A 22,741-nucleotide genomic window follows, 5' to 3' on the forward strand; every position below is an offset into this window, starting at 1 on the left:
TGTCTGAAATGATTTTTTTTCCAGCACCACGTCTAGTTACCAATATCAACCAAACCCCTATAAAACATCTGATGAGGGGGGTAAAACTTTGTTCTAATGGCCACAGCCTCTTGAAGGGGAGATAAACTAGGGAAAAAAAACAAAAGCTGGATGGGTTTTTCTAAATCTTCCCAAGTATCACTGGAAAAAAGTGGAAACTTCATAGAAAAAATTCCTGACATTATGTGCTATAAGTCTATATATCAAGTCTTCATGAAAACTTTTTTTTCACATTATTTCACAAAACCATCTGCTCACAAAAATTTGATTATCAGATTTATTTGTATAAGTAAAGATTGTATAGAATAAAAATTAAATTTGCAAAAACTATGTCCCACTTATAAAAACCAAAATGTCAACCTTGGGAAAATAAGGTACATTGAATATTTGATGATCTCAGTACATTTAAGTTTCTTCAAATCATGGCACCCATGGAATAGGTTGGAACCACAATAAGGGATCATAGTTTATGTAGGAATACATAGAAAAAATCTTTGAAAATCTTCAAAAGTGTTTTATTGGACAATTCAAAGGCTGTTGGTTCAAATCTTAATATTTACACTCAAGTGTAATTTCCTTTATGAAATCCATTAGAAATCCATGACGTTCAAATCCCTGTAACACACACAAAACCTTGTCACCACGCGTTAGAATACACAGTAGGAACTATATGCATTTTCAATACTTTATGAACACCAAAATGTACATTGTTTGAATTACATTAATAAAAAAATTACCCGTGATGAATTAACGTAAAATGCAACAAATGTGCATTTAAAATTAATTTGTCCCTTTCTTTCGCTCGCAATGTTCGCTTGCATTATTTAACTTTATGACGTCACAAACGGCTCTTACGTCTATAAAGCACACCAGTTTTGAAGGGCGCTAAATTCACATTAAAGATCACCGAAATAAACTATTATGAAGAGGAAAAATTAAAGAATATAAACATAAGCATTGAATTCATATTTTGGGATGTCTTCAGTCCTATAACACACCTGGCCGTGACGAAAAATTATCATACCGCACTACCGCGCGGTATTCAATTTGTCGGCATGGCCAGGTGTGTTATAGGACTGAAGACATCCTAAAATATGAATTCAATGCTTTATTAAAGACCCCTTTTGTATCTTTCTCAGTATGCCCAATTGGAAATGGATTAATGTAACAATTTTGCCTGAGATTACTAAATTGCAATGAGGTGTGTCCCATAGTACAGTGAATTATAGGAATGTGACGGATTACCTTTTATTTACATTGACATAAAAAATAAATTGTGTTGTACTGTTGTCATGGTGATATATCTTTGGGGTCACCAGTTAACCTTTCCTTCATTTGGTAGTATAAGGATTCTCTCATAGTCTCTCAACAAATTGATTGCATTCTGTTCAAAAAAAGAAAGAGAAAAAGGGAAGTTCTCAGGGAAGAAAACTGCTTTATGTGTACAATTGATACCAGTAACAGGAAAAATATGAAGAAAATTCAAAGTTTATTTTTAATATATAAAATTTCCTGTTTTTATAATGAGCAGTTGAAAGTATGAAGGTCACAATATAATAAGACTCGGATACATTTGTAATTGCAGTGACTGATCCAAGAATATAAAAAAAATAGCACTTAATTACTGTAGAACAATAATACCAAATATTATTCAGCTAGAAAAAAAAAAACAAAGTTAAAATTCAAATAAATTTTTATGCCCTCCTTTGAAGAAAGGAGGGCATATTGCTTTGCTGCTATCTGTTGATCGTTCTGTCTGTTGGTCCAACAAGTTTCCATTCATTTCCTTTGGAGAGGTTGGACATACTGAGACAAAATTTGGTATACAGATTTATCATAAAAATATCTAAGATATCAAGTTTTGTTTTGGGTAAGATTGAGTCCTTTTGGACAGAATTATGCCCCTTTGACTTAGAAAATCTTCCATTATTTGGGGGAGGGGGTCATACATGTTTTACAAATATCTCTTGTAAAAAATGAAACTCTTGCAAGTACCCTTAGTGTCAGATTGAGTGATGTTTGCACCTTGTAGTCTTTTAGATATATATAAATAAACATGAACGTGTACATACTATATACGGTAACCATCAACTCATGTAAAGGCGACAAGAAAAATACAGCACATGTTTGTCAACTGAGAGGTCACTTTGGATCAAGTCTGTGATGAGATCAAGCCACTTAAGGCACTTGAGGACTTCCGAAATATTTTCCGTAGTTTTCCAATCCTTTTGATATTTCAGCTGGATTAATATTACATTCATTACGTAACAAATTTTCTCCCTTGTTATTGAAATATATAAATACTAAGGATGGCTAAAGCAGGTTAAAATTAAATGCACCTGATAAGTTTGAGGTGTGTGCTGCCGTGTAAGAGCAATAATTTGTTCTCTGTCAATATGTAATACTAAATAGATCAATCAAAAGTAGAGTGAATATGCAAGATATATTATTCCAGTTCCTCATCAAAAATTGTCAGTACAATTACTGTTCTATTACAATGACATGTACCTTATTGATAATTTGCAAAGAAAATAAATGCATTGCAGAAATTATCTAGGTTTAGCAAGATTCTTTATTTATCCATCTGATATCACATAAATATATCTACAACTGGCCACCATGTACCAGTTAAATCTCTTTAAGAGGAATTTTTTATACTTGCTTTCTTCTGTTGTCCAAACACAGTGCACACCAACAAGCATAATGCATACTGATCTAACCTCTTACATTTCATGCTTACCCGGTACTTTTAAACTGTACTAACTAGTTTATAGTTGTTCAAATGATATCATCTGGGTGTTATTAAAGATATATTCTGTGTTGCAAATTGAGCTCATTTTAGGATATGCAGAGATTGCGGATTGAGTTTTAGAACCAATTTTTAGAGAGCATCACAGTAATTTGCAAGATTGAGGGTCAAAATTGATTTTCTTCATGAACAATATGATTGTTAATTTATAAGTAGTTGTCTCTTCTTCATAAAACACAGTTCTTTAAGGGTTGTCCCTTCTAAATACATGATTCTTTTTAATTTTTAGTCAAAAGAAAAAAAAAAATCTTTCTCTTTGCATATAACAATTAGACTTTTAGAAAAGAGATAAGTTCCATTTACAAGCTTGGAAAATGAGAAAAAATGTATCACTTGCCAGAATTAAGTATTCAAATGTGCTGTAAAACTGCATTGATCCATTCAACAGTATATATTAGAAGATCACTTGTCTAAATCATTTCTACAGAGAGCATCATTTTAATATTGCATTTTAAATTATTTTAAGTACACTTAGAAGTGCCTTTCCTTCCTAAAAGAAAACTAAGATGTTTTAAATGAATACAATGTTTCTCTGCTTTTTAAACCAGTCAATAATAATGTTTTAAGCACTTCAAATCATTGTCCCATTATTGTTCTTAAATCAGGAAACTAACAGACATCAATTATAGGTTTTTTCCTAAATTAATTTTTAGAATGAAAGAGGTTTTGAAATTGTGACTATGCATACACAGTTAAAGGAAGAATGATCTCCTCATAAAAGAAACAGTCTCAGAAATATTAGCAAAGATATTTTTTGAGCAGGCCAGGAAGTTATTGTTTACTGGATGATTTAATTAATTATCGAAGCTAATAATGGCGTTTCTTGAAGAGGACCAGTTTGTTGAATGATCATCTAAAATCAAATAATATGAATTAGTGGAAAAAGGATGCTCCAAATATTGTGGAGAAATGTATAATAATGCACAGTTACAGGAAGAATTAATTAATTATCTAAGATTCAGTTTTGGAAATGTCAATGAAGGACAATCTCAAGGTCACCAAGATGAAGGTCACCACTGTACAGTTCTTGATCCTATGTTTATCTCGGCTAATTATGATGATATTTGAATTCAGTTTCCAAACTGAAATAATTTTTTGGTTTTTACTATTAATGTAATTTTTTGACAGTTGCTGATGAGAGTAGTGAGGAGTTCTACGAGCCCGTGGGTCGACAGTCCAGTCCCAGTGACCCCCGGTCCTCGACCATTAACAGCGCGTTATCCTGGGGGTCAGATTTCAGCAGGGAGAGCTCTGAGGAGGAAGAAAATGGTCAGTGTCCATTAAAAAAAGTAATGATGTGAATTTATATTGATCGGAATCATCTGTAAATTAATTTACTTGACAGCAGTTGTGTTTTATTTATAAAAATTTATACCCCCCTTCGAGGAACGGAGGCTATTGCTTTGCTGCTGCCTGTCAGTTGGTCTGTTGGTCCACCAATTTTCTGTTCATTATAGATTGCACATAATGAAATGAAATGTGGTAAAGAGATTTATCATAAGAATATCATAGGCAAGTTCTGTTTTGGGTATGATTGAGCCAATTTTGACAGAGTTATGCCCGTTAGACTTAGAAAAATTCCAATTATTTGCAGTTTTCGTTCATTTTCTTGCAGAGGTTGCACATGCTATAATGAAATTTTGTATACAGATTTATTATATAAATATCTAAATCAAGTTCTGTTTTGGGTAAAATTGAGCAATTTGGAACAGAGTTATGCCCCTTGGACTTTGAAAAATTCCAATAATGTTGGGGGAGGGAGAGCAAAAGTGTTTTCCAAACATCTCTTGTTTTATTTAAAATTTAGTAAAATTAATTAAAAGCATAGTTTTATTCTGACAAATACATGTAACTATATATTGACTTATTATTGAGATTCAAGGAAGAACACTTAATATTGGTGGGAAAAGTTAAAATTCTGTACTGTGATACTCAGGTTATCATAAAGATATATCATAAAAAATGCATCTTACAACAGTTAACTTCACAACTTTCGAGATCTGAGCCATCAGGCCATATAAGTTACATGTACCACAAAGCATCCTCTGAAGAAGGGAAATAAAATCTGTCCAAATGTAGTTCAATAAATGTCTTTTTGGAAGGGGAGAGTGTTTTGTCAACATAAGTTATTACTGATTGCCTGTTATTTATAATTTGTACTTAATTAAATTTAAATTTACAGGGACATTGGAGTACCCCGATAAACCACTTCCCCCACTTCCTGACCCCTCCAAGTTACGACGAGCTTCACCCGAGGAGGAGTGTCCAGTCAAACCTGTCAACATAAACCTAGAGAAACACCCACCGCCTTGTCTCCCACCCTCCCCAGAGGAGCTGACAAAGGAACAGGTAATAAATAGGACTGATGTCACAAGAGATCTAGAAAAACACCCACCCCCTTGTCTCCCACCCTCCCCAGAGGGACTGACAAAGGAACAGGTAATAAATAGGACTGATGTCACAAGAGATCTAGAAAAACACCCACCCCCTTGTCTCCCACCCTCCCCAGAGGAGCTGACAAAGGAACAGGTAATAAATACAGGAGTAATCACATCAGAAGAGATCTAGAAACCCCCCCCCCCCCCTTGTGTACCACCCTCCCCAGAGGGGCTGACAAAGGAACAGGTAATAAACATGATAAATAGGACTGAAAAAGGTACAGGTTAAAACAAAGGGGTAATCATATCAGAAGAGATCTAGAAAAACACCTACCCCCTTGTCTCCCACCCTCCCCAGAGGAGCTGACAAAGGAACAGGTAATGAATAGAACTGAAAAAGGTACAGGTTAAAACAAAGGGGTAATCATATCAGAAGAGATCTAGAAAAACACCCACCCCCATGTCTCCCACCCACCCCAGAGGAGCTGACAAAGGAACAGGTAATAAATACAGGAGTAATCACATCAGAAGAGATCTAGAAACCCCCCCCCCCCCTTGTGTACCACCCTCCCCAGAGGGGCTGACAAAGGAACAGGTAATAAACATGATAAATAGGACTGAAAAAGGTACAGGTTAAAACAAAGGGGTAATCATATCAGAAGAGATCTAGAAAAACACCCACCCCCTTGTCTCCCACCCTCCCCAGAGGAGCTGACAAAGGAACAGGTAATGAATAGAACTGAAAAAGGATCACGAAGCATACCTTCTCCCTTGTCTCCCACCCTCCCTAGAGGGGCTGATAAGGGAATAGGTATTATATAGGACTTATAATGTCACAAGTTAAGAATACCCGTCCCCTTGTCTCCCTCCCTCCCCAGAGGGACTGACAATGGAAGAGGTAATGAATAGGACTGATAATGTCTGAAGAGGGTTTAACACATAAGCTCAGATAATTTTGATTTCAAAGTTGACACCTTTGGGTATCAAAGAAAAATCAAATGTCATTTATGACATGTCTCCAGAAGGTCTGAAAAAAGAATTTAATTAGTGTTTGAGAGGGACTTACTGTAGATTCCTTATTTTTGGCGAGTACTTATTATCTCAAATGTGCTCTTCAGCAGCAAATCGCAAGAATAATTATTTGCGAATGAACGCTTGATCATGAGATTTTACATAGATTTCAGCACAAAAAAAATAAAGGCGAGTAATTTTATTTCGCATGCGGTGCTTCTTGCGAAATTACACGATAATTAATTCCACATGTATATTTAGGAATTTACTGTATACAACCATTCTTTCTTCACCTGGAGATCCTAATCACTAGTACACTAAAAAAAGATATATGAACATATTTAAGGTTTTACATAAATCATTGCAAACCTATAAAAATTTTAAAGTCGCAAACTGTTTTTTTTTTTTTTTTAAAAACAAATTATTATAAAAGTACATAATAGTCAATCCATCAATACAAGCTATATATGTGTGTGATGTGAATAAACAAATATTGAAATAAATGTAAACACCCTTACAACAAATAAGGAAGTTTAATGGTTAAAATACAGACCCTAAACCGTGCTACTACACCTCAGAAACGAACCGTACCGTTCCGTGCACAAAGCGTACCGTACCGTGAACAAAGCGAACCGTTCCGTTCTCAAAGCGTACCGTACCGTTCACAAAGGGAACCGTTCCGTGTACAAAGCGTACCGTACCGTGCAAAAAGCGAACCGTTCCGTGCACAAAGCGTACCGTACCGTCCACAAAGCGTACCGTTCCGTGCAAGAAACGAACCGTACCGTTCTTTGGTTAATTATGCAAACCACGCCCCCAATGATTTTCGAACCGTGCTTTGACCAAATAAGTCATTTTGGTTTATTTCTCTCAATAGCGCCCGTGAAAGAGGACGGAGGTTATGTCTGGCTATTTGAAACACCATTATCAAATAACATGCATCTGGACTTTCAACTGTGAAAATTCAAAACAACTAGACAGAGTTTACATTGATTACTTAATTGCTATAAATTAGATCAACTCGTTGTGTTTGTGATCAAAGGTACAGAACAGGCCACGAGTTTTTCCCGCAAAACACGGGCACCGTGAACCTTGAACTCGATGTCGGCATCTTTGAAGTCAGCGATTGTGGACACCGTGTAACACGGTATATGACAGTTCCCCATTACGGAACTGATAATAAATATTTTTATTTTCTTTATTTAAGAATCAACTTTTTAAAAAAAAATGTTTGTTGTACTTCAATATTCGTAATTTAACTATATAGATGTTTAAACTAATTCCCTGGTTGTCTTGACTTAATTTCGATTCTAATTTTGTCCATTTCAATTGCTGAATCAGATACACGATCGTTTTTGCCGTAAGTATGCATTCATATGTAGTTTATATCAGATGCCTGATTTTACTAATTAATTATTTTGTAAGAAATTTAAAACATATAATTATGAACTGTCTGGCTAAAGTAAAATTAAAAAAATGTATTAGACTCATATTATATTAATTAATTCTGCTCAGATAATTATACTCGGCGAATCACTGATGCAGTTAGACTTACACTGAAAATCGGCAATTCTGTCTAATATGGATTTAAATATCACATGCGGTAAACAGGGACTTCAGATTTCTACTGAACGGATATATCTGACTAATAAAAATCATAGTCTACAGGATACTTGCTTATTTGTGTCTAAAAAAAGGAAAACTTACAAAATAAAATGAAAATAAAAAAATACAATGATTTTTCTCAATCCTATTTCACGCCACATTATGTTTGTTACCACCCCCCCCCCCTTTCCAGAAGGTGATACTAATTAGCTAGTTAAAACTCATCAAAAGTCTGCGAATTAATGTGACGCTATAATGATAATTAATGGATACACCCTTATCTAATTGTGTCTGAAAAGGGACATTTTAGGAAGTAGATAAGTTTCGCTGAATGTCAGTTGAGTGAGTTTTAAAAATGCATGTACACTTGATGTAGTCAAAGCTAAATAATTTGAAAGGTGTGTTAAATACACGGCACCCCGACCCTCTGGCTGTGACCCAATATTTTTTAAAAGGTGTGAATTCTGAACTGACCATCAGAATGTTTCAAATCAAAAGAGAAATTCTTTCCGCGTAAACAGACTTTCAAGGTCACCTAGCGTCATGCGATTTTGATTGACAGGTGATGCACAAGGATTTCCTGCGTACAGCATGTATGTGCAGAGAACGAATGCATTGAGCAATAGTTGTAAATAGGTTGAGTTTGAACCAAAGTTGTGGAAATTAAATAGCATATGTGACATTGGCAATGTAAATAAAACCAAGAATGAGAAAAATACAAGGTATTGTTTTTTTTTTTTTATACAGATTATGTAACGGGGTTGCATCTCTCCCTCTTTCTCTCTCTCTTTCACGACATAGTATTTACACATTTTACAAGAAAAGAATAACTTATCAGAATGAAGAAAAACTTATTTAAATAATTACTTAGACTGAAAGGATTTTTAAAAACATAATTCTAGTTTATGAAAAGAAATGTTTTCTTCACGCGAAATGCGATCTGAAGTCATTTTATTGATTCCGAGTTTCTGCCTCTGATTTTCGTTCCTAAATTCAGAGTAATTAAAGATTTTCAGATTAAATAAAGATTCACTTAAGAAAAAAGAAAAAAAAACAAACATACAAGTATTCTATGCCCTGTAAATTTTTTAAACTAATTTTTCTTCAACATTTTTTATTAATAAATTTATTTTTTTGTGACTGATATTTCTCTTCTAAGGCAGACATTTAAACGATAGATCAAACAATTTTAAAAATGAGAAACAATCTACATTTCTTATTACTAAGATTAAAAATAAAAGCACGAATACTCATATTTTTTTCTGTAGATCAATCAATTGAAAATAATTTATATACGTGTATAGTGTTAAATATAGAACAAGTATATATTCAATTCTGTTAAAGCTTTATTCTAGAATGAAAAATTATTATATACATGTGTGTCTTTTTTCTATTTAAGACACAGCCTCGGCATACGTAAAATTAAAATACGTACGGAAATATTTACCTTCTATATATATCAATATATTTACAAATGGCGAAAAGATCAGTGGGACGATGTTTTTCCTTTCATTTTATTTTCTTATTTCCTCCATCACTGCTTCAGCGTAAATTAATTTTTAAAATTGAAACCGAAACATAGCACACAAGGCTATGATACACACAATAGCATACATGTACATGTAATAAAACATTTGAACTTCCCCAATAAATAGAAACTCATTAATACTTCAATTTATATGAATAATTAAATAAATTAAATTCTTTAATAACGGAAATAAAATTGTACACGTGCATAACGATCTTCAAAATTCGTTTAAAATGGACTATTTTTTAGCAGCCAATCAATGACCAAAGCTAACAGACTCCGCCCACTTCATTTGCATACCGTTTCCCAAAGCGTACCGTTCACAAAACGAACCGTTCCGTGCAAGAAACGAAACGTACCGTCCACAAAGCGTACCGTTCCGTGCATAAAGCGAACCGTACCGTGCACAAAGCGTACCGTTCCGTGCACAAAGCGAACCGTTCCGTGAACAAAGCGTACCGTACCGTGAACAAAGCGAACCGTTCCGTGAACAAAGCGTACCGAACCGTACCGTGCAAGTGGTGTAGTAGCACGGTTTAGGGTCTGTATGTTCAATTATAAATAATTTACAAATTTGTCAAACTACGCAATATGTTCTCTTATTGCAACCTACAGTCAAACCTCATTATCTCAAACACAAGGAGACCAAGAGAAAAAAGGGTTAAATACCTGAAGAATAGGTGGATGATGGTATTTAAAATACTTGACTCTTTTTCAACTTTTGCTAAAATTATATCATTGCATACATTTAATGCAGATAAACATCTTCACTGCTCAGTTTGATGGAGTTAGGAAGTCAGGAGTGAGTATAAATCAATATACCCTGTATTGTGATATTCAATAATCCAAAAATCTATCTCACATAGAGCCAAGAGTATTTAGTGGATTTACATGAGCCATATCTGGTCATATGGCATCATTTTTGCCATGCTTTTAACTAAGTCTACACAATGACATAATGCTTAAAAAGATCATTCTTTAGGTACTGGTCACATGGACAGTTCCACAACATTTTATTAAAAGATAGAGAATGGGAATTTTATTTTAATACTGTAGACTGCTCTAGAATTTTTTTTCAATGAATCATTTAGGATAATCTAAAAAAAAAAAAAATGCTAGCTAAAGTATCTGTGGGTAACTTCACATGACCATTGCTTTTATATAAATATAGCCCTTTGATGAGGTCGATCCATAGATATATCGACTTCACAGAAAAGCATATCGACCGAGCACATAGAACGATTTCCATTGGCTAAAATTTTCGATCATGAACTAATCATAATCAATAAATCAATAAAACAAATCTTGGATTTTCCCTTTTCTCTTCTTAGTAACTCAAGTCTTTATTGGCAAAATATAATTTAACACGTGAAATACACCAAACCAATCAATTTTATTGAATTACGCAATAAAAATAATATTGTTTAATAATGATTATTGTATATTCATTATATTAGATGTATCCCAGGCATAGATAAAGGCTTTTATTACTGATTTGCCATGCTTTTCATGTAAATATGATGAATTTAACAATGTCTTTGACTAAGTAAATGTAGAAACAAATATATGTAACTTGTCAATATATCAGCAAATCAATACCATGCATACACCCATACAAAACTCTAGTCTCTGTAAGCTAGTTCAGGCTGCTAATTAAAGAACAGATATGATAATACTTTTATTGAACAGAATGGCAGTAACTTTAGATCTATTTCCATAAAAAAAATTATTTAATTTTTTTAGCTCTACTGGTCAGAGACCAGAAGAGCTTATGCGATAGTAATGCGTCCGTCGTCCGTCCGTCTGTCTGTCCGTCTGTCTGTCTGTCTGTCTGTAAACAATTTTTCAAAATGCTACTCCTCCTACAGTTTTGGTCCGATTTCAATATAACTTGGCACACAAGTAGACTACACTAAGTTACATAATTCTGTGCATCGGTTTTGGATTTCGATAAACGATGTTGCCATGGTTACTAAAAATAGAAATTTCTGTGAAATTCTTTCAAAATGCTACTCCTCCTAGAGTTTTGGTTTGATTTCAGTATAACTTGGCACACAAGTAGACTACACTAATATACATAATTCTGTGCATCGGTTTTGGATTTCGATGAACGATGTTGCCATGGTTACTAAAAATAGAAATTTCTGTGAAATTCTTTCAAAATGCTACTCCTCCTACAGTTTTGGTTTGATTTCAATATAACTTGGCACACAAGTAGACTACACTAAGTTACATAATTCTGTGCATCGGTTTTGGATTTCGATAAACGGTGTTGCCATGGTTACTAAAAATAGAAATTTCTGTGAAATTCATTCAAAATGCTACTCCTCCTAGAGTTTTGGTTTGATTTCAATATAACTTGGCACACAAGTAGACTACACTAAGTTACATAATTCTGTGCATCGATTTTGGATTTCAATGAACGGTGTTGCAATGGTTACTAAAAATAGAAATTTCTGTGAAATTCTTTCAAAATGCTACTTCTCCTACAGTTTTGGTCTGATTTCAATATAACTTGGCACACAAATAGAATACTCTAAGGTACATAATTCTGTGCATCGGTTTTTTGATTTCGATGAACGATGTTGCCATGGTTACTAAAAATAGAAATTTCTGTGAAATTCTTTCGAAATGCTATTCCTCCTACAGTTTTGGTTTGATTTCAAAATAACTTGGCACACAAGTAGACTACACTAAGTTACATAATTCTGTGCATTGGTTTTGGATTTCAATGAATGGTGTTGCCATTGTTACTAAAAATAGAAATTTCTGTGAAATTCTTTCGAAATGCTACTCCTCCTACAGTTTTGGTCTGATTTCAATATAACTTGGCACACAAGTAGGCTATACTAAGGTACATAATTCTATGCATCGGTTTTGGATTTCGATAAACGATGTTGCCATGGTTACTAAAAATAGAAATTTCTGTGAAATTCTTTCAAAATGCTACTCCTCCTACAGTTTTTGTCTGATTTCAGTATAACTTGGCACACAAGTAGGCTATACTAAGATACATTATTCTGTGCATTGGTTTTTATTTTGATAAGCGGCAAGGACCATTTTTCTATTAATTGCTATTTTAAAGTTTCAAGTCCCAGCTGCTACTTTTCTCTTCCTTTGTTTTATGTATAAACCAGTAGAGCTACAGTCTCGACAGAGACTTCTGGTTTATTTACAGGAGAAGAAAGCTCACGTGGTGAGGAACATTATAGACAGCGAGAAATCCTACATGGATTCACTCAGTAGAATTGTCAATGTAAGTATCTCATCTCAATGGAAGATTGTTGAAATTAAAATTGTAAGCACTTCTGTTCCTACATGAATTAAAAAGACCATGACATTTTATTATGCTGGACCTTGTGCCATAAATACTTGATTGTAAACTGTGAATTCAATTACAAATTACAATATCATGAAAAAGATTCAAGATCTTTCATTATGTATTTCCTTTACATATTTTACCAAAGTGCTGATCAATATTAAAGTCAGTTTTATGTTAGTTTAATAAAATCTCCTAACTAATGATACATAATTATCCACCCAATAGGACTACAAGAGTGATATCCTGTTCAAATATAACCTGGACAAAGAGTGTGTTCGAGTGGTTTTCTCAAAAGCCCAGGAAATTCTCCATCACCATATGATGTTCCAGATAGAGTTGGCAGAAAGTGTATCTAAATGGTACACGGAGGAGAAAATTGGGGGAATATTCACAGCTTCAGTAAGGAGAAATCAGAGATTTATAACATTTGTAAAATGTTGCAATTGTTGTAGTATATGCAATAGCAAATACATAGAATAGTTGACTTTTATCAAGTGATGCAAACATATTGCTGCTGATAGGTTTTATGTACATCATTACATGTAAATATTTATGCTTTACACTTTGACACTGGATAGATGCATTGGGTCATCTTGATAAAATAAAAAGTCATGGAACAGAAGGACTAATCTAAATTATTAATAAGAAATATTTTTTATTGATCCGCACAAGCATTTGTCATCTATCTATGTACCTTATGTGCATTTGCCCAACATGAAAATGGACTGACACATATAACTTTTGTCATATTCAATGCTGAAATATGAAGAATTTTGTTGTATTTTTCAATACAGAAAATAAATTTAAATTTCTACAATGAAAAGATCGTGTTTGATATTGCCTGTTATTTTTTGACATTTTTTTTTTCATGCCATGCCCCTTTAGTTTTCTAGAGACATGGTTGTGAATGTGTACAGTGAATATGTGAATAACTTTGCTATGACTATGGAGGAAATTAAGGCAGCTCAAGTATCTAAGCCAGGCTTAGAAGAATTCCTTAATGTAAGTGCAATTCTTACTGCATTTCTTAATGTTGTGTGAATTAAGAAGATAATCTCACTTATAACCCAAAAGTAATAATTTATCAGATTAATTTCAAGGTTTGACAAGAAAATTTTTATCTAAACTGAATTCTAGTATGATACAAATTACCAGTATATTTTCAGTAGTTAATTTTGATATTTTTCTCCTTCTACAGAACATGTCAAAGAGAAGTGTGGACCGCTTAAACCTGTTTGGTCTGATGGTAAAACCAATCCAAAGGTTCCCTCAGTTCATCATGCTCATTAAGGTAAGCGTTAAAGTACCAGTATAGGACAACTGATTAGGTTAAGAGAATATGACTAATGAAGGTCACAGTAAGACATTGGATGAGGGCTTAAGTATGACAACTGACAAAGGGTAAGAAAGACAACTAATAAAGGTAACACAACTGTTGAAGGTTAATGTGAGACACATGAACAAGATCAGGGTTGTATATTTTATGAAAAAAAATCAATTCATAATAATAACTTTAAAATTATTAACAGGATTTGTTGAAGTATACCCCACACCACCATCATGACCGGTCCTCTCTCCAGACAGCTCTGACAGATCTGGAGAATGTCACACACATCCTTAATGAGCGGAAGCGGGAGTCTGAGGAACTCTTCCAGGCCAAAAAACTACAAAAGGTCCTTAACTTTAAGGTTCCTGGAGAGAAACAGCCGCGTCTTGTCAGACAAGATGACATGGAGGAAATGGTAAGGATTATTTTTTTTAACTTTCTTTAATTGCAATGGGATTTTCTTCATAGTTTTGACAGTTTTAAAAAAGATCAAATTCAGAGGTTGTTGCCATGGAAACAATCTCATTAGCACATATCAAATTTAATGATTTTTAAATAGAATTATAAATTCATTTGTGTATTTATATATTCAGAAAAAAAGGCAAATGGATACAAGGTCCATCATTCCTTTATTTACTTTTTCAAGAAGAAATTTAACTTACAAGTAAAAATGCACATAATTTCAGTATACCTCTCAGGGCTAAATTAGAAAGAAATCACCTTTGAATTTTACACAACAGTGAAAAAAAATATAATCATGTCCCAGTGAGAGTTACCTCTCTTAGCACAGGGGCAGTGAACCTTAATGATAAATTATAAAAATAGCTATAAATACTTTATACGGTATTTTATAGAGCCAAGACAGAAGTGTTGCCACTAAGGTCAGGAAGCTCTACCTACTGGATGACTGCATTATCTGCTGCTCTGTTCAGGGGTTGGTTTCTTTTAGATATTTTGACTTTTTTTTATTTGTGTGTCATTTTACACCAGGCTCAAGAAATCTTTAAGCATGGATATTTATGCAGTTTATGAATTATTTGAGTCAAAAACTGTGAAGAATTATACATGTAAATACAGGGACTAGTATTACCTTAATCATAACCAAATAAAATGTTTCTAAAATATAAGATCATGAGGATATTTCTGAACATTAAAATGAAAAATTATTTCAGAATTTACTGTTTAACTTTTTAATTAGAGGTATTATTTATGAACCATCTTAATTATACCCCCTGCAAACAAAGTTTGGGGGGTATATAGGAATCACCGTGTCCGTCTGTCTTTCTAGCTGTCCGTCCGTCTAGCTGTCCGTCTGTGCAATCGTGTCTGGTCCATATCTTTCTTACGGAGGGACATTAGAATCTACTACTCCACACAAAGATTGCCCATGACCCAAGGGTGTGTTGACCTTGACCCAAGGTCATTTGGGGAACTTTAAGGTCACTGGAAGAAAAATTTCTTAATTCCTGTCCGGTCTATATCTTTCTTATGGATAACTTTGGTAGGTTCTCATTTCACACAAAGATTGCCCATGACCCAAGGGTGTGTCATGACCTTGACCCAAGGTCATTTGGTGAACTTCAAGGTCACTGGAAGAAAAATTTCATAATTCGTGTCCGGTCTATATCTTTCTTATGGATAAACTTGGTAGGTTCTCATTTCACACAAAGATTGCCCATGACCCAAGGGTGTGTCATGACCTTGACCAAAGGTCATTTGGGGAATTTTAAGGTCACTGGAAGAAAAATTTCATAATCCATGTTTGATACGTATCTTTCTTATGGAAAAATTTACTTCTGAAAAACCCAGCGGGGGGTATTTTGTCCCGTTTGGACAGTTCTAGTTATATTTTTGATTTACAGGAATAATCAGAAAGTGAAGTGGATGAAACCTATACATGAATTGGAATTAAAGGATACTGCTATCACTCCTGACATGCAAAGTATTTTGAGAGTCAACTCCAACAAATTCAGTATTCAGACACCTGTTGTAGGTAAGTCAATAACAAATTCAGTCAACAAACATCTGTTGTTGGTAGATGTTTCTAATTCTTTCCCCATTTATTATCTAATTCTTCCCCCTTCTGACCCACCCATGTTGTTTTTACATAAATTTATCGACAAACAATAAAGCTGAGGGCAAATATATTGTGTATACGTCATCAATTTTAGTATTACAACACAAAGATAAAAAAAGGAAGGGAAAATCTGTTGTCTAATAATAGCACTCAGCCCTACTTTACAAAACATTTGAGAAAACGTGACGCTATTTGTGCAGAAGTGGCGAATAAAATATGTCCTTTGACTGTAAAACTATTTAAACGTTATACATGTATGCATTTTCTCTAAAATTTATTGATTAGGCTGAAGTAATTTTTAATGATATTAATTTGCACTATATATTCTGCAGAGTGTAAAGAGGATGACCTTTTTAACCTTCACAGTGACATCAGTGATATGATGCATGATGTGACCGTCCTTGGACAAATCAGCACATTGGTCAACTCTCTCAAACTTTCCTACGAGGTACTGGAAAATATTACTCTTAGCCTTTTCAAATTCTGTGCAATTTCTGGCCATTATATCTTTAAAAAAATTCTATCAATATGTACATAAGACTTGTTCCGTATTATTTATTTCTCATTCTTATTTTATACAAAGAAGAAACTTTATTACCCAGTTTGAAATATGTGTACTATACTGATGAAATAATTGTCTTGGTGATCTATATTAGTGTATAACAGAGGAGAAAATTCAAGAAGCCAAGGCAGATCTACAGTTAAAAATCCAGGCCAAAGACCAACAACTCCAGGTCCTCAATAGTTCTACTATCACCCTACAGGACGCCAAGTATGGTGGGTAAGTAAAACACTACGGACAGACATACAGTCAAACTAAAGACCAACAACTCCAAGTTCTCAATAGTTCTACTATCACCCAGCAGGACGCCAAGTATGGTGGGTAAGTAGAACAATACTGACAGACACACAGCCAATTACTAGGGTTAAGATTCTGTTGAATGGTTGTGTATTGAAATTCATTAATAAGTGATAATTTGCATTACTTGACAGGAAAGAGTATAGGAGTATTTTCCAAACCACTTCACCAGAAATAAAACAGGAATGGAGCATTGACTTTATCATGACAAAACTTACTAAAGGTATGTAGTATCAAATCATTGTATGCTTCCATTTCGGAATAGGATCAGGCATATATTGTGATATTGTGTAGAAAATTCATTAATCATATACAATATACATATATGTATGTAAATTTCTTGAAGATCTGATTGGATGTAATAAATCTATTTTTAGACCCACTGAACAATCCCAGCTGGTTCATGTCAGGTGTATCTGGGAAACCAAAATCTATTCACCAACCAGCCATGTATGTCAAGCACATGTCTGTAGACCTGCCCAAACACTTCACCAAGGTATCTACATCACACTGTAATCAATCAAACAATAATATTATATCAAATATTTCTATTTTACTTTAGTTGAGGCATTAGATATGTTCAAGAGTGCTAAATGCATTTTCTGATTCAATTTATCATCCTGTATTGGATGAAACTAATTGAAAGTTGATTGTAAAAGGCACATTATCGGCAAGTTCTTTCTAATCAAGGCTTGTTCACAGATTTAGTTGATTTATGTAACTCTTTCTTGGGGGAGATATGTTTCTGTGCAGTCGGTCTTGTTGATATTCAATGAAGATCTGAAGAAAAATTATTGTTTTCTACCAGGTAAAGTGTGCTGTCCCTGTATACCTGTCTGATGGGGGAGGTAACTCTGACAACAGTTTGCAGCACCTTTGGGTTGTCACAACGTCAGAAACTCGGGCGCAGGTCTCCCTGGTGTCGGTCCAGACAACTAGACTCGCTCTTATTGAGTCCTTCAAAGCAGCAGACACAGAGATTGTTACCGTGGAAACAGTCCCAGCCATCTCACTGACAGAACAAGATGAACCCTTTGTAGAGGACACAATTTGGATGTCCACTGAAAAATGCGAGTGAGTGGACGCTAGAGTAGATGGTGGACTGATTAAATTGGCTTATTTGATCAGTTTTATTTTAGTAGTATGTTCCTTGTTCTTTGTAAGGGACATGATATTGTTAAGTAACCTAAGTCACTCTTATGGCCCATTACTCTGTCTTTTGTTTTGTTTTGTTGGTAAAACTTCTATCTGCATCTTTAGAAAATTGTTAGTATGATTATGGTAGACAATTATCCCTCATATGAAAAATGTAAATTCCCTGTACCCTGGTACCAGAGTAAGCCCCGGGATGTTGCTATGTTGAGAAACTCCACAATTCTCAGAAGTCTTTCAGGGTCTCTTTATGACAGTGTATATCAAATTAAAGGTTGCTGACACCACCAATGATTTCTTGTACATCAACTCTTTTAAGGATACTGGTATACAGTCTGTTGGATGAGAATGGAGTTAGAAATTTTACCACTGGTGGACGAAAACCTCGCAGTAAATTCTACTGTCATGGCATTGCCGTGGCAATGAAATACGCAGATGACAGAGTGTTTGTTGGACTCAGGGACGGAAAACTAATTATTTATGACAGAGACGATAGTAAGTCATGATTTCATGGAAGAAATGGTGATTAACATAACCTCATTAAAATGGACATATATACAGTAAGCCGAGTTTGCAATCTTATACTCATGTTTTTTCTCTCTCCAGCAACTGGGAAGTGGAAAGTGGAAGCCCCCAGTATAGTAGAGATAGGATGTGACATGCCCATCTCCTGTATCATAGCTATAGAGGATGAAATATGGGTGGCATGTAGCGACACAATTTACATCATCCCGGTGGACGAAAATCAATTCAAGGTAATGTTCATCACAGCAATATTTTATATAATAGCAGTTGCTTATTATATTCAGAAATTCTCATTTCCAGTCTTTTTATATCAGTAATCAGTTAAACATTGCTATAGCCAGCCACTGTAGGCAACAAAAAATAAATAATTTATTATTATATCTCTTTAATAGAATCAGCCAGTTTCTTATTAATGTGTAATTATTGGTAATAAAAACATAATTGTTATAGCATGGTTTTTTGCAATAAAGCTTGTTTATCATATTTATTAAGCATCATTACTGTACCATTGGTGTAGCTACTGTTTTACTAGTAATTTATATATTTATATTGATTTTTTTTTACATATAAAACATTGCTTTGGTCCAAATTTTGGTTTCTTTAGATGCATGCTGCAGTGTATATACATGTTTACATATGTGAAATATAATTACATGTACTGCTATTTATAACAGTATTTGTAGAATATAATGTATTTTTTATTATCAAATCTGGTTCCTTTTATTATAAATGAACAAGCATGCATTTACTTTTTTCTAATTAATAAGGCAATTATTTTTTTTTTTATTTTAATTTTATTTTTGTGTGATTTGTTTTTTTTTTTAAGTTTTTTTTTTTTTAGATCATATTGGATTCAGTCAACAGATAGGTTAAAATGCATGTTTAAAGAACCAGTAAAAACCGTATAAAATCCTACTTTATATATAGCAAATACATTTAGATATATAGAGAAACAAATATATTCCCTGTAGAACAAGAGCTTTCACTTTGTATAACAAGAATTCAGAATGAAATAGAACACAGACATTTTACTCAGACTTTTTGATTTGAGATATTACACCTTTCCAGAACAGAAAACAATTTTTACAATGGGTGAGGGAAATATTTTATTATTAATATTCATACTTCACTTAAAAATAATTTACTTTTGTCATCAAGCTCAAAAACTGCTTTCGCTTCATACTTATCTTCCTTCTAAATTATATTAATGGAGCATAATGACAACCGATGTATTAGCTTCTACCAATAATGCCTGCTTTTCATTAATTCTTCATAAATCACCATTTCACATTGCTTGTATGGTCTATACAAAGACTTTCTCTTTGTAATTAGCTCACCTGAGCCATAAGTTCCATTGAGCTTTTTTGATTGAAATTTGTCCAATGTCTGTCATTTTCTGCATTGTTGTTGGTGTGGGTGCAAACATTTCACTTTTTCATCTTATCCTCCAGAGCCAGTTTCACTCAAACTTGGAAAAGGGTATCCATGAGCAAAAGGATTCAACTTTTTTATACCCCCCCCCCCTCCTCTTTCAAGAAGGGAGGACATATTGCTTTGCTGCTGTCTCTTGGTCTACCAACAGTATCTGTTCATTTTCTTTGCAGATGTTGCACATACTGAAATGAAAAATGAAATTTTGTATTCAGATTTATAAGAATTTTTAAGTCAAGTTCTGTTTTGGGTAAGATCGAGCAATTTTAGAGTAATGCCTCTTGGACTTAATTTCAATTACATGTATTTGCAGTTTCTATTCATCTAAATTAAAAAGGGGCAGGTGAAAGACCAAACTTGTGTGTTTGTTTGCATATAGATATGTGTATTATGGTAACATTGATTCATTTGATGAGAGACACCCCTTCACTTATAAATAAAAATCGGAATGGCGAGCTTTGTAATCATTGACTACCTGTTTTCAAAAATGAATCATTTTCTTTTCTTCAAGAAAGTTTCAAAGTAGACAGTGATTCAATGACATTTATTCTAGTGTCCTTGTTATTTTCTATTTAAACACTGTGAACGTTTACTGATACAGGACCAGCTGGTGTGTGATGGGGGCGCTGTGATATCAGAAATGGTCAGATCAGGTTGTGGCCTGTGGATGTCCTTCAAGGACAAATCTTATGTCCGACTTTATCACATCGAGACCAAGGAGAACCTTCAGGAAATTAATATAGGGTCCACTGTGGACAGAATGATGTCAGGTAAGAATGTTTGCTTGTTAGATAATTATGTTCTTGTATTAACAATGAGAGAGTTTTTAAGACTTTTTTTTTTTTAGTTTAAGCAATAAATAGTTGTATTTGAATTATTAGTAAGTTTTTGACAAAGGTCATGTAGATTTAGTTTCTTAAGAGCATTGCAGTGTTTATTATTTATTTTTGTTTATTTTTTATTATACAGTAAAATTAAGATTGAATTTTATTTGCAGAGAGCAAATACAGTTCTGAGGAGAAAATTCCCAAGACTACAACTGTGACCAGTCTGATGGCAAGCCGGGGGTTACTGTGGGTGGGGACAAGCCTCGGTATTGTATGTTCCCTCCCCTTACCACGGCTACGTGATGGGGTACCTCTGATAAAAGGCCGACCAGATATATCACTTCATTCTCACAATGGACCAGTGCAGTTCCTTATTCCCATTTACTGCGGGACTGTAAACCTGTGGCAGAGAGCCCAGGGTCTACAGTCCACAGAATCTCTGGCGTGGAGAGAGAACGCCACGAGTGTGAGGAGACGCAAAGGAAGCAGGGATTCTGTTGATGAAGACATTCCAAAACAAGACAAAGAAGATGAACAAGAGATACCTGAGGGCAAAGCAAATGGACCCCAGGTCACCAAAATTGAAAATAATTTTGACATTGGAAGCAATGGTCTCGATAGGCGAAAATCAAAGTCAGCTGAAGACTTAGTTTCAAGATCCCCTGTGGCAGATTTTTTAAAATCGGAAAACATTCAGAGCAGAGCTTTGACACTAAGAACGGAATTAATGCAGAAGTTGGCCAAAAGAAACCTTGCTACCCCAGATACCAGCTCTCAGGGGGATGAAAACGAAATTAGAATGTACTATGGCGATTTAATGTCAAATGAGGATTATAGAAAAGAACAAGCACCATTAAAACGTGACATTTCACCACAAGGAAATCCCAAACTACGTAAAGATGAAAAATCAGAGACCGGTAAACCAGTAAATCTAAAGAAAAGAGTCTCAGAAAACTTTAAAAACTTCAAAAGAAGTATTACTCAGAGGCCATCTTTTCGAGCTCACGGTAGCGAGCGTGCGAGTGCGGTGTACGAGACGCTGAGGAGGAGGAACTGTAACGCGGTGGTGGTGGTGAGCGGTGGCGACGGCTACATAGATTGGAGGACTGCCACCCAGACACACAAAATACACAGCACCGAGGCTTCCATGATGTTGTGGATTTACAAGTTCTGAGAAATCGACCATTGTGTGCTAGTCTACTGGAGCCAGATTTTCATTTTCAGCGCTGAATGATATATTTTGTTTCACTTCAAGTATTTAATGGGAGATTAATGGAGAAAAGTATTTAATGGGAGATTAATGGAGAAACCAGTGGAGTCTATTTATGAAATTTACAAGTTTTATGTGTGACATTCTGAACAATTAATTTTAATTAATGAGTTTACATCCAGTAGTTTCTAGAGGAGCACATTGTGGTAGTTCACCAGATTTGTTCATGAGTGAAGTCTTACTTGACGATTGTATTGTGGAAAGCTCTGCTTGAGCCAAAGGCTCAAAGAGCTAATGCTGTTGCCATTTGTGCAGTGTGCATAAACCTTTTAGAATATGGGCCATAACTCTAGAACCCCTTGGCCAATGATTGTCACAGGGTATCCTTGGCCCAAATAGGTCACAGTGAATGGATTCAAGGCCCTCGGGCCTCTTGTTTATGGGACATCTTGTACTGTGTGAATGTGCAGTTAATACTATCATTATTTTTTCAAAATTACTTTTCTCTTTATTATACCCCCCGCAAACGAAGTTTGGGGGGGGGTATATAGGAATCACCTTGTCCGTCTGTCTGTGCAATCGTGTCTGGTCCATATATTTCTTACAGAGGGACATTAGAATCTACTACTCCACACAAAGAT

The 22,741-nt window shown here is 34.5% G+C and overlaps 1 protein-coding gene across 4 annotated transcripts in view; it reads left to right on the top strand.

The window, feature by feature from the left end:
- LOC134280302 (rho guanine nucleotide exchange factor 10-like) overlaps positions 1 to 22,165 on the top strand; it is a 32,584-nt gene extending 10,419 nt beyond the window's left edge. For 3 of the 4 annotated variants that reach the window (XM_062762708.1, XM_062762711.1, XM_062762709.1), the window contains 19 exons: positions 3,977 to 4,117; positions 5,031 to 5,197; positions 12,549 to 12,626; positions 12,918 to 13,091; positions 13,578 to 13,694; positions 13,891 to 13,983; positions 14,222 to 14,434; positions 14,874 to 14,953; positions 15,882 to 16,012; positions 16,429 to 16,544; positions 16,753 to 16,877; positions 17,090 to 17,178; positions 17,333 to 17,451; positions 17,764 to 18,029; positions 18,427 to 18,602; positions 18,714 to 18,862; positions 19,701 to 19,724; positions 20,665 to 20,833; positions 21,061 to 22,165. In XM_062762708.1, the coding sequence (XP_062618692.1) occupies positions 3,977 to 4,117; positions 5,031 to 5,197; positions 12,549 to 12,626; positions 12,918 to 13,091; positions 13,578 to 13,694; positions 13,891 to 13,983; positions 14,222 to 14,434; positions 14,874 to 14,953; positions 15,882 to 16,012; positions 16,429 to 16,544; positions 16,753 to 16,877; positions 17,090 to 17,178; positions 17,333 to 17,451; positions 17,764 to 18,029; positions 18,427 to 18,602; positions 18,714 to 18,862; positions 19,701 to 19,724; positions 20,665 to 20,833; positions 21,061 to 22,064 (3,431 nt within the window). In that variant the 3' untranslated portion in view covers positions 22,065 to 22,165. The remainder of the gene's footprint in view (positions 1 to 3,976; positions 4,118 to 5,030; positions 5,198 to 12,548; positions 12,627 to 12,917; positions 13,092 to 13,577; positions 13,695 to 13,890; positions 13,984 to 14,221; positions 14,435 to 14,873; positions 14,954 to 15,881; positions 16,013 to 16,428; positions 16,545 to 16,752; positions 16,878 to 17,089; positions 17,179 to 17,332; positions 17,452 to 17,763; positions 18,030 to 18,426; positions 18,603 to 18,713; positions 18,863 to 19,700; positions 19,725 to 20,664; positions 20,834 to 21,060) is intronic. The other variant, XM_062762710.1, reaches the window with a different exon arrangement.
- Positions 22,166 to 22,741: the final 576 nt, after the last annotated feature.

This window comes from Saccostrea cucullata, unplaced genomic scaffold (assembly GCF_032062105.1).
Source record: "Saccostrea cucullata isolate Sc308-1 unplaced genomic scaffold, CSIRO_AGI_Scuc_v1 ctg216, whole genome shotgun sequence".
Lineage (NCBI taxonomy): Eukaryota > Metazoa > Mollusca > Bivalvia > Ostreida > Ostreidae > Saccostrea > Saccostrea cuccullata.